Source organism: Centroberyx gerrardi, chromosome 5 (genome assembly GCF_048128805.1).
Source record: "Centroberyx gerrardi isolate f3 chromosome 5, fCenGer3.hap1.cur.20231027, whole genome shotgun sequence".
NCBI lineage: Eukaryota > Metazoa > Chordata > Actinopteri > Beryciformes > Berycidae > Centroberyx > Centroberyx gerrardi.
Genome location: NC_136001.1, coordinates 19,159,789 through 19,173,224, shown reverse-complemented (window position 1 = coordinate 19,173,224; position 13,436 = coordinate 19,159,789). Strand labels below are relative to the sequence as shown.

Here is a 13,436-nt window from a genome sequence, read left to right as displayed (position 1 = left end):
GTAAGCATCATCACTTTATTTTACACTCCTGTTCCCACAGTGTTACTCATTAATTATTTGGTCACTGATATAATAATGCTGACTAAACAAACGATATTGCTTTAAGAGATGCTTTTTGTCTTTGAGATTGTTAGTACCACAAAGTATCGGTTAGTTACTGCAAAATTACTGTGTTTATGTAAATAGTTCTGCAGAACACACAGATTAATTACTTGGTATTTTTTTTAGAACATGACAAAACAATTACCAGCAATTACTTCTTCCTACAAAACAGTTACCTATGTATTGTACTGTAAAATAAAATGCTACTCAAAATCTTTCAAATACATAGCCTGGGGTGATGCTAGGAATTCTGGGCCCCCTGACAAGATATGACACGGGCCCCCCACCCCGAGGTGTCTAACTTTGCACAGCAGCATCTCTCTGCACCTCTCTGAAAGCAGAACTGGCTGCTACTGTAGTTACATTGTAAAACCACAGTGATTGTCTGTTAGTGCAGCAGTGAACCTCTTACCATAAAAGAGGACACTTCATTACAGTCAGTTAGACATTCCTCACCTAGCCAAGAGGGGAAATCATCTCAACACATCACATCAAAGCTGTGTACTAAAAGGACTGAATGGAGCTGCCAATAGGGGCTGGAGGGAATTCTTTAGGCCTATAAGCACAGTCTGCTCAGACTTATGTTATACTGAGTCAGAGCAGTAAGACTGACCGCCCGGCACTGAGGTTTTCATTACACATCTAGTCATGTCCAAAAGAATATCGTCCTTTACATATTGCCACCTTTTTACTGAATGTAGTAGCTTGCCCATTTTCTCACACACATGTGATATGTCTGATTCTCTTAGCAGTGAAGCCAAATTATTTTGTCAATGTTCTTCATCACTATTTTCTAAATAAATAGCTTTTTTTTTTTGACTATTTCTCAATTTTCTTAAATCTCTGTTGCTCAATTAATTTACATTTCTTAAACACAAATCTGTTAAACTTTTAATTGAACTGGTATAGCCTAAATAAATTATAGTAATAGCCATAAATAAAAAAAATACTAATGTAACATAATGTGGCTTGTGGGCTGAACAATTCTTGACCTCCTGCGTGATTTAATGTACCCATTCCAGAGCTATATTGACACAGCTATATTTAGATATTAGATATTGACAGGCTTATTTTAGTGTGCCATTTCAGTGATTTAGCAGCAGTAGTCACTCTTCATAGCAGGAGCAGCAGTCTTTGCATTTGACTGCATGGCAGATCAACCCTGCATGCTACATACAGACAGAGATCTGACCTAGCTACCCACTGGACTGTGTGTGTATTAGAGGAGAGATGGAGGGAAGAGAGGGAGGAAGAAAGATAGTGGAGAAAAAGAGAGGCAGTGATAAGGGTGAAGATAACAAGAGGAGAGTACGCGAGAGATAGGAACGAGGGCAATGTGAGGTGGAGAAGTGTAAAGCATGAAGTACAACAATTTGGGAGATCAAAATGGAAGGGGGAAGTAATAAGAAAAAATTGGAGAGATAAAGCAGAGCAGGATGGGCGAGTGTGAGCAAAAGGCAGTCGGAGAGAAGAGAGGAGAGGAGAGAGAAAGATGGGAGGGAGGGTGGGAGAGGAGATGAAGTATGGCGAGATGGTGACTCACTCCAGTGGTGGTAAAGCTCTGATTTATTCTCTCTGTCTTTTCTGGGTCATATACTGTGGGTGTATGAGGGTCTCTATTAGCACTCGGCCGCTTGGAGAAGAGGCTTAAGCAACTTTAACTTAAACACTGTCTGCCTGTCTCAGAAATACTGTACATTGCAACTGTCAAACAGACATCAAAGTGCAAATCCTAATCCCAAACTGAAATAACAAAAACTCATGACCTGGTCCGCAAACACAGACGCATCTCTTGAATCAGCTGAAGCAACGGCCAATAGAGCGGCACTTAGGACTTAGCAGATGTGTTTTCTCCACTATATTTGATTCAAATGACTAGAAATAAGTAAATGAATCTGAGCACTTACCCAATGACGACAATGACAAAATCCAGCATGTTCCAACCGTTTCTCACATACGCATTCTGGTGCATCACCAAACCATAGGCGATAATCTTCAGAAAGGTCTCGATTGTGAAAATGATGAGGAAGGCATACTCAACTGTTTCCTGTAGACACAGAAAAAGAAGACAGTGGGTTTCAAGGGAATCTAAATATGGTGAATTATCATAGAAAAAAGATTAGGGCGGTATTAATATGTTGGGTGTATGTTGGGTGGACAATATGCATACTCACATGTGCACACACACTCAAAGACAGACACACAGACACAGACACACACATACAGACACACACAGAGAGATGAAGAAATGACATGGAGTCAAACTAATGAAACAATTCAGCTCTGTAATGTTTTTGGATGTGCTCAATGGAGTGAGACAGCCAAATCCACTGAAAGACAAAGGAACTGTGAGAAGAATACAAAGATGAGACGGCTTGAGAGAAAACTAGACTAAAGAGGCACGTATTGTCACGTAAATGCCAATCACAGAGATGACAGCGATGAGAGAAGCATCAATACATGGGAACATACACACATAGTTGTTTGCGCGCGCACACACACACACACACACACACACAGGATGGTTTTGGATTAGCCAGTCAGGCATGTTTAGCCTAAGAAAGCCTTAGGAAAAGCAGATAATCCAGTTGATCAATGTTACATGCGGTGTTCCCTCCTCATATAACAGCCCAATCAAGACAATGGTTCAAAACACTCATTACGTTGTACAGTATCCTTCTAGAGTATCTAAGGTCATTGTACAGTATCCTTCAACCAGAGCAGCCATGTTTAGACTGAAAAATCGCACTGTGTCCCGATCACATTCTGACCCCACTGACTGATCATGTTCGGTTCTTACACTTTCAATCAGATGAGTGTAAACCCTTGTCTCAACACATTTTCACAGTTTCACCGGAGTACAAAATCTCTGAACACAACTGACCTCCCTGACATCGCTTAGTGACACCCAGAGTTGTCCCAACCAAATTTGCTTGATAGTGACAGCAGTGACGCTACCTGAGGTATACACGCTTTGTTAATATTGCTTTTGTCTGCAAATTTGTTCAGATAATCAAAGGAATAGTTAGCTAGGGGGCTTCTATGATACTATCTTCCTGTGTGCTTCTGAGGCCATCTGATTGTTTTTTAGATTATTATAGGCCTAACTTTACAGCTCTTAGGTATGATGTAATTATACATGCAGGCTTAAATGTTTCATAGGTAATGGAAAAACATGGGGTTATTCAGGTAATGCTTGTAACGCTGTCATGTTAAGTTGAAGGACAGGCCAAAGCCTAAATGCCATACATATTATATTTTTACTTTTTAATATCATCATTTTACTGTATAAAACAAGTCCTCAGCATGGAGTAACTGCAGTACTGCAGTTAATAATAATGGCAGAATTTTTTCTTAGACTATTGCAGTTTTAAATGTATGGCTACTACACAACTATTCTGATAGAGTCTGAAAAACTTTGCCCTACTTTGGAGGACTTATTCTCAGAACTGTATAACTGTATAACATTAAAGCAAAATTCACAAAGTCATAGCTTCGTTATTTCAAAGCAAGATACAATATTTTGAAGATTGGATCTTGCTCTTCCATAAAGTGTTTCAAAGAAAAAAGAAGCCCTCTTGAGCCTGCCTTGCACACACTTTCTCACTGAGTATATTCCAAGGAACCTAAATGCAATATGAGCTTCCAGTCAGGCACCAAGACACAAAGGTTTCATGGCTTTGACTCTTCTCAGAGGATCTTTCTGACAGAGGTTAAAAAATGGGAAAAATGTACTTTGAATAAAATGCCTTTATTTAGAGGGCAGAGAGAGCGATTAGAACCAACAATGCAACTCAGCAATGCACCATTCTCAGGGTGTTTCAAAGACAAAGAGAACACAGGAACAATAAGTCATCAGGTTGAGGTCGATTGGAAGTGAACCAGGAAGTACAAGCTCAAAATGAAAACACACACATAGTGAGGTGAAGGTGGTATCTCCATGTGAGGGGGAGGCTGCTGCTGAGACAGGTGTATCAGTGGAGTGAGATGTGTGTGTATGCATGAGGTGGACCATGCCAGAGTGACTCAGCTGTTCAGGACAGCCCGGGGTCCTCCCAGGAGATATGAAACCAGAGAGAGGCCCACTGCATCCATTATGCATGAGGCAGGGCAGGTCAACGTACACTCCACACTCTGCCTGGTATTCATAATATCTGCCTGTCCATACTGTTCTATACTATTCTAATACCAAGTCAGTAGAAACGTCTCTTTCACAGCCAGAGGCAGAGTGGAAGGAGTGAATAGTGAATGTATTAGACACAGTCATTTAGCTCTTCACATATGAGGAGCCCACTGCATTCATATAATACACAATACACACAACGTACTATAAAATAAGCCATTCTCTCTCTCTCTCTCTCTCTCTCTCACACACACACACACACACACACACACACACACACACACACACTTCCTGAGGGAGTCCTTAATCCCCCGCTCCATGTTCTCCGTGGACACCATAAATGCAGGAGTATTGTGGGCTGCGGGGCTCGTTTTGCGAACAGTTTACTTTATTGAGAGGAGCACTTAGCCCAGTATAAGAGACATGGGCCTCTTTGTTACTGAAGTAAAAGGTTGAGTTAAGCTCACGGCTGCTGCATCTATGACAGAGCATGCTCAGGCCGCAGGGGCCAGAGAGAGCAGAGCGATTCATATAGGGATGGAAGAAAAGTGACAGGGTGACAAGTGAACGATTATAGAGGCATTTACAGACCAAAATGACCAACTGCTGCAGTAATCTGCTGGTGTTAATAAGGCTCCACGGCTAGTTCATATACCTATCAAAGATACAGTCATGTGGTAGTAATCAGCCATTTTGGTTATTGTTTAGCAGCATTAAAATAAACTGTAGTGTGCATCAACTATTTGAATTTAGAAGTTAAACAATAAACTAAAGGTAGAATATTTTCTCCTGTGTGGACTGTAGAGTTTAGGCCCAGTTTGCAATAGGTTGTCACTGTCAGCACCGTACGTTTGGCTTTCCAAGCTACGGCAAATTTATGCAAATAGCCACTTCCTTGTTCATGAAAGCATGTAAGTTTAATAGCAAATGATAGCCATTCCCTCTCGATTAACCAGGCATTTATTCATTCATCAGCAAACTTGAACTGCTAATCCAGGGTAGCAGAAATAGAAAGAGAGAGAGAGAAAGAGAGAGAGAGAGAGAGAGAGAGAGAGAGAGAGAGAGAAAGAGGAAGAGAGAGAGGAAACAGGCCTTTGGGGATGACCATAAATATCTCTGACTCATCTCAGTTTATTTGTGCTGTAAAGAGGCTTACTGTAGTATGTTTCCTTTCCACATACAGTAGACAAATACTGTATATACATATTATCAACAGCTAACACATTCACTTCACTAGCTGCAATTCTCCTAGGTATGCATTACCTATATCTCAACCCAAGGGAGTATCAGGATGCAACATACACACACACACACACACACACACACCACATAATAGTGTGTTAAAATGCAGGCTAACAACACATAAAACCATGCAGAGTAGGACGCCACACGGCATCCATGCTCCTCCTCAACCCCCGCAGCCGGAGCAGCCCATCGCTCGCCTGCCACAGGGTGAATGTTCATGTCCACAGGCACAGCTCAGTTCATCTCACACACTCACACAGCACAGCTCACCATATGATAAAAGGATGCTAACCCGCTGAACCATGCATCCTCGTACATAACTCGCCATATGACTGACCCAGGCAGATAATGGTAATGTTAACCTATTAAACAATTCAGACAGGCTCGTCCACAATGCTCATGAGGTGCGTCATCATCCAGAATACACAGGGAAAACAAAGGAAATGCAGATGAGACAAGACAAGACAGCGAAACGTCTCGTCTTGCAATTATAGCACATTTGTCCATATATCATCATGATAGAAATATTTAAAATATATAAATAAAAGCCATTCTTAAACTGCAGCACCTACTGGAACTGATCCTGGTGTGGGCCCAGGAGTAAACCTGAGTCTCAGAACCAAAATTACTCACAACCCCCAAGTCTATAAACAGATCTACACACTGATAGAACATTTAATAATGCTTCCATAGCCAGAAACTAGCTGGGTAGGTTAACTCACCCCCTAATCAGTGATGTCACACAGCTATAAAGCTCCATTTATTTTTCAAATGTATTTTATTTAATCTTTATTCACCCAGGAATGTCCTATTGACAAAATAAGAAATGCAGACCAACATACAACCAAGTACAAAGTCAGAATACAGTCACAATCACATAAAAAAACACACATACAAACAGAAGAAAGTAAAGAATTCTGTGTAAAAGACAGTAGTCGTATATCAAAACAGCAGGTTCACAGGGTCAAACCTGGTTAAATCTTGACTAAACAAAGAAAAGACAGTTCCTTATTGAATCTGACACAAGATGCTTCATTATGAGTTTGCTCAAGAGAGACCGACTCTTTCAACTGTAAAACTCTGTGCAGTGAATCCCATGAAAAGAGACCAGAGTAAATACGGCCGCTTTCGCCTAACAGCGCAATAGGAAGCAGACCCAAAAAAATGCCTTATGGATAAAAATGTACCATGCATTGACTGAAATTATTAAAACCTTCAATAAACATAAAGCTAAAAAAAAATGGACCAATGAATTAGTCTGCGAGTGGACAGCGCAAGAAAGTATAATGTTGAGTGAGAACTTTACAATCTATAATAAATCTCATTGCTGCATGATTAATAATGTCTAAGGCACGACAACACTGGAAGAGTAATGTGACTATAAAACATCGCCGTAATCAAGTACTGGCATAAAAGTGAATTGGAAAAGATGGAAAAGCTGCAATGACTATAAAACAGAATCTAAAACGTTTTCCTGGTCATCATGGTAGGATACATTTTTGAGTTCAAGGCTGACAACACTACTACAATATTAAGCTCATTTTAATGTACATTTTCGGATAAACCCTGTGATAAAGCCAGCCTATGAGCAGCTCCAGGCTGTACGTTGGTGTGAAATTCAAAATTTCAAATTCAAATTTTGTCCTCTGGTTTAGGAGAGAGCTGTTCAAGTTGGCAAATATTGACTAGACTACATGTGAATTCTTAAACTGATAAGTATTCCTTTTTTACAAGCCATGGGCAGGAATACATTCAACGGGAAGGCTATTTCATGAATTTCTTGATGACATGGCCACATGAGTGGAGAGTGTTAATGCATGTGCGTGTATGAAAAGGCACATCTGTGCGTGTGGCAGTGAGCCCAGAGTCACATGAGTCAGAGTGACATCATGCATGTTTGATATCCACGTATTACCAGAACGCTTCCTAGCAGAGACAACACAACAACAAACTACAAGCTATATATCACTTTCAACACACACAGAAATGCCAGCCACATTAATAGACTTAATTAATAGAATTAATGCATGGACACAACGTATACAACATAATAGCACACTGACACAATGCATATAATCTATCATTGTTAACCAACCAACCAATATAAAACTCCAGTTATTAGACATGATGTGACAATTTGATATCTCTTGAGTGTCAAAGTGACTCTGTAATGCCGTTTTGTATCCTGGATTCTGTACACAATGGGCAGGCATGTATAGGACTTCCCACATCACTCTGTCTCTCCTCTGACTCTTGTTATCTCCCTCCCCCATGCTCTCCTCATCTCTAGCTAACTCTCTTTCCTTCCCCTGTCTGTATAGATCAGTCATTGCCATCCAGGCAAGCCAGGGGGTTACGGCAAGCCAGCATTTAGTGCTTCTTCACCGCCTACTCCTGCAGGTTTGCACAGTAAATAAGTGTGCTTGAGCGTGCAGCCTACATCAGGATGGCTGTTGTGTACTATGCATGGGTTTTGTGTTTATCGCGATTAAGCACACAGTGTGTATGTAGAGGTCATGTGAATTGAAAGGTCTCTGTCCCTCTGTTATACCTGTTATATTACCATGTTATTCCATGTACAGTAATATTATGATATTCAACATAGATTATTTATAATTCACTGTCATTCATCGTCAAAGACAGAATGCGCTGTGTTGTTCATGTTGAGAACATAACATTTCATGTACAGCTTACAGTACGTGGTAAACGTAATCTTTTTTTTTATGGTTCAGTTGCCCTGGCGTTCAACACTGAACTATTGACCACATCCAACAATAAAAAACAGGTCTTGCTTCTATGCATTGCCTCAGTAAAACACTGAAATCCAGCAGCCGCGTTACAACATACAGTATACAGTACGTCCGTTCATGTGAGTGTTAAACAACATACTGCTCCACTCTTGATCAGTTAATACACCGGTGTCAATATGTTTGTGTGTGCGTGTGTCTATGTGTGCAAACGTCTGTGTGTGTGTTTGAGTGTGTACGCGTGTGCACGTGTGTGTGCATGTGTGTGTGTGTGTGTGTGTGAAGCACTGTGGAGGCGGAACTACTGAAAGGTTGTGCATGTCACTCTGCCAAGGAAAACACTACAACAAGTGCAGGTCATCTTAAGTATACCCACACTATGTGAATGTCTTCACGAAGAAAGAAAACATCACACTGAATTTCTGTTGCGTAACGTTTGCTATGTATTATTTCGTTTTGCCCTAAAGTTACATGATCGACATACTGTTTTACAGCGGAGATGTAGTTCTCCAAGTCTCTACAACACGCTGCAGCTGTCAGAGGCCGGGGAGTTTGGCCTTATGCAGCAGTAACTCAATGCAGTGTGTTTTTAGAGCATCGGGGTCAGTATCCTACAATACACAATGCTCTGCGCAGGCCAGCCATCTGTCAGTCAGCCCAAAGTAGGTGCTCCGCTGAGGTGTTTCTAATGAGGCTTGCAGAGTTTGGGTAGTGAAGTGAGGGGCCGAGCTCATTAGCAAAACCATCAAAGCTTTGCCTGATCTTGTTTAATTGTGCCAACAACAGCCACATGCATGAAAATGATGTGATTGTTGATGTAGAAAAAGGAGGAAATGCTGAATCCACTATCTGAACACTGCACCACCTGATCAGAAAACAAAATAATCTCATATAGGACCCCCCACACTTTCCTTTCAGGTAATTGTTCCAACATGTACATTATAGTATACAGCATATAGTACATTATAGTTTCTCTGTGTTTCTGTATGAATTTAGTGCTTAGTTAATGTACATCTGCGTGCAGGAAAAAGTATCCGTGCCTGCATATCTGTGTGCATGCAAGAGGGGATGCATGACGTGGCTGCCACTGAAATCTGCAATGACCGAACTCAGGAAATTAAAATAACCTCCCCAAAGCCCAACTTGAGCTATTCAGCTCTGCACTCAGGAAGTCAAGCAATCAGCTTTTGAAATCTGCTTTTTTACAATCCTGCAACATTGGTCGGCTACTGCACTTCACGCCACATGTACGCTTTCTTTCTCAAGCGCTCTCTCAAACAGCCTTAGCAGAATTCAAAAATGGGCATAGAGCTGAAGCACTTAGGTTTGACTGAAATGTCCTATCATTTGTGGCTTTTGGCTCAAACAGAAGGTGCAGAAGGCTATATTTTAACATTAATAGTGTTGTACCACTGAACCTGTGCAGTAAGCATCTGTGCTGATGTTGAGCTAATAGGCTTTAAATTACGATGCCAGCATGGCATGATGTCAAAAGGTCTATCAAGGAAAACGCGACTCATCTAAAATGTAGCAGCGCCTTTCTCTTCGCTCTCTGCCTATTGGTTTGTGAGCGGGAGTGATCTCTCTTCTTTGTTTTGGCTACAACAGTTCTTCCCATTTTGATTTGATGTCATCCTTAGTTATCATGACTCGCATGTTCAATTTATTTCTCTCAGTCTCTGTCTAGTTCAGTCTCCCTCTTACTCACTCACTCAGCTGGGACACACACACACACACACACACAAACACACACACACACACACACACACAGATACAAATTCTTCAGTTTGTCATTTAATTTATTGATTTGTTGCAAGTTATTATAATGTCATTATCAGTAATTCATTATTTAGTTGGGTTTGAGAAGGTTAGAGAAATAAAATGCTAATAAATAGTTTAAAAGGCACTGTTATAAATCAACCAAGCTTTGGAATTGGCATAAGAGATACATGGGGTCCATTCTACATGTATAATTTTGGATGAGGTGTATGATGGTAATCTGCGCTCATCCTTGTAACTTGTGGTGCAATTCGGAATGCAAGACTCTCATTCCTGAAAACAGACATCCAAAACTGCCCACCAAACATGTTCCTCTTCGGTGAATTTATGCTTTATATTAGCCCAGTTAATACACTGGTGACTCCAATGTTACACTTATGCTCCCAAATTATTTATGTGTGTACATGCGTGTTCACTGTTCACAGAGCAGTGACTCACTGTCTGAGAGCCACACTACTTATTAATGCCTCTGCACAGAATCACGTGAAGAAAGCTCAGAGCAGCGTGACAATGGAAGAAAGAAACATCTATTTTGTCAAGTGCATATTGACAGACGATCTATGACTAGAACCTCAACCAGGTAGCGATAGTCTCTGGAGACAGCTGAGCAAGAGAAATCTGTTCATGATCATTCACAAAGAATACGCAGAGATAAAGCTTGACCATGAAGATGGTGGTACAACTGGTATTAGGCCTCACTAATCATTCATTTTCCAACATTATTTACACAATAGCTGTGTCAATACTGCTAATGTAATGTGATTTCCATTAATGTAATAAACCATTAACACAATAACAATATGCAGTTAATAGTACATTAATCCTATAAACATAATTTCCCATTAATGTAATAAAAGTTACCTACCAATAATGTCATAACTTTTTTTCACATTAACATAATAATCAATACATTATTGTGTTTTATTACAATACTGAGAAGGTTGAAAATTTCAGGTTTCATTTAATTGATGTAATAACTTCACTGATAATCTAATAATAGTCAGAATTCAATACACAACTGTCACCTACTCCATATTTGGTCTTTAACTATGATGTTACATCTGAAAAAGAGATGGACATGTGTGGAAGAGGTCTTTGGTGATCATTATAAATGGATTACCTGGATTTGTTTTTGTTTTGTTTTTTTCTCTAGTGCTAATGTAAAGCACTTTGAGCTGCATTCTATGTATGAAAGGTGCTAAACAAATAAAATCTGTGATGCTTTATACTAAAGGAAACAAATTGCAGCCCCTCTATTTAGGCGGATAATATGGGTGTATTTCTACTTAAAAATCTTGCCTAGTGTAGCTTTAATGTAATAAAACCTAATAATGTAAGGATTAATAGATTAACAGGAAAGAAGTTATTACATTAATGGTAGGTAACCTCTACTACAAAACAAAATTATGGGGCTGACTGTTATTGAACATGAAGAATATTCTGTAAATCACATGTCTGTCTGTTTCCTTATAGTTGACAAGCAGATGGAGGAAAAATGGTCCTTCCACCACAATTTCAAGAGAGCTAATATTAAGCAGTGTGTCTCCTAAAGGGGAAGAAATGTGTTCTCTGTACAGCCTGAGACAATCCAAAATAAAATCTGAATTCATAAGAAGAAGGCCTGCTACACACACACACACACAATGTCATCCTACCACTAATTCCACCACTGCCGTTGCACAACACACTCTCTTTCACACAATATCAAAATAAAAACAAATACAGCTCTTACTCTCAATTTACTCGCTCTTACTCTCTCTCTCACACACACACACACACACACACACAGACACACACAAATACACAATCTCACACTCACACACACATGCAGAAATACACATTCCAGATAACAAGCGGGGACAGTGCTAGTGTGAGCCACAAATGAGCAGTTACGTTAAGTGACTAAACACATACTTCTACCATCATCTCCATGGGAGTCCACAGTCCAGACACTGCTGCTTGTGCCAGCCACAGTTACACCCACAGCCAACTGCTTGTTCTGTCACACACATGTACACATGTACACGTTTACACACTCCTTCACCACAATACACAGCCAAAACACTGACACATATCACCAATCCTCATATGGAAATACACTTCATCAAACACACTCCCCCAGCGCAGACACTTCCAACTACACAGCCAACCTCATAAGACAAGTCTTGGTCAATAAATCTACACATAACTTTTACCCTAAACCCAGCAATAGTAACAACAGAATAACATCACAGCATCAAAATAGAGACTCAGTGATGTACTAATTATTCTATATGTAGCCAACACTGACATTGGGAACTTGTACAGTGTTTCAAAGCACACAGGGATAGGATGCATGCTATCATAAATGCAGACAGTCCATGGTAAATAAAAGGCAATTACTTGAAGATTGGCAATGCAACTTTTGGCCAAAAGTTGTGAAATTGGCCGTAGTGAGAATATTAGGAGAAAATTGGTCATCCTCAGTTGTGTGTCATGTGATTTAGCACGTGTACAAGGTCGTACGAGCATAAATGGCTGACATAAAACAAGTTTTGCAAGATTGAGGGTGTGTGTGCACACCTTGGACCATTAGGGGTTCATTCATTTGTGTGTAACACTTTTTGCCATGTGCAGTACTTAGGGGAGTTACTGTATGCACTGTTTAGGCATCGCAGAGCCCTGAGACCACCAAGCAGTACTGTAGAAGTCAAGCACGGGCCCCAGGGACGTTTGTTCCCTCAGTGTGGCCTGTCAGGCAGCGGCCTCCTACAAGGCTGCCAATCGCCAGCATGCCTCTTTCTGCGATGGGCCAAGCGCAAGTGATGAGCAAACCATATGGTAGTTGATGGTAAGTAAATAAAGCTAAACTTGATTTCATTTGAAGGCACGTGAGCCGCAGTTAGCTGGCTAGCTAGCTAACATGAATCTGACAGGAATCTAGCCAGCAAACCACCTGTCATTCAAACAGGAGGAGCATTTACAACCAGGCCAAAGGTGTATGTGGTTTACATGTTATTTTGGAAAAAGGATGTAAAAAAGTTGGCAAAAGGATGTAAACAATGTAGCCTACTATTGAAAACTTTTAGGAGCAAAGAAAAATATTAATCTTGTAGTTTAGCACAAACAAATTTGAATGTAAACAGATTCATGCCCTTTCTCTGGAAAACTCCAAACATTACTGTCATAACTATTACAAATAAACAAACAATGGGATCATTGAGCGAGAATGTACTTTTCCAATAGCATGCCACACTACAGACGAGCTTCACCACAGCTTCACCACAATCACTCAGTCTTAAGTGCTGTGTTAGGAATACCTATCTCTCTTTTGCTTCCTAAATCTGTTGAAAGATGAACAGACAAATATGTATGTATGTATCTATCTATCAATCTATCCATCTGTGTAAATATGCCCTTGGATGGAATAAGGGGGAAATGTATTAATGTGAAAATAATAA

The 13,436-nt window shown here is 40.2% G+C and overlaps 1 protein-coding gene across 1 annotated transcript in view; it reads right to left on the bottom strand.

Moving 5' to 3' along the window:
• The window catches only part of cacna1da (calcium channel, voltage-dependent, L type, alpha 1D subunit, a), a 57,018-nt gene that overhangs the window by 37,905 nt on the left and 5,677 nt on the right, over window positions 1-13,436 (bottom strand). Inside the window, 1 exon segment of the mRNA XM_078283719.1 lies at window positions 2,010-2,149. Coding sequence (XP_078139845.1) covers window positions 2,010-2,149 — 140 coding nt within the window.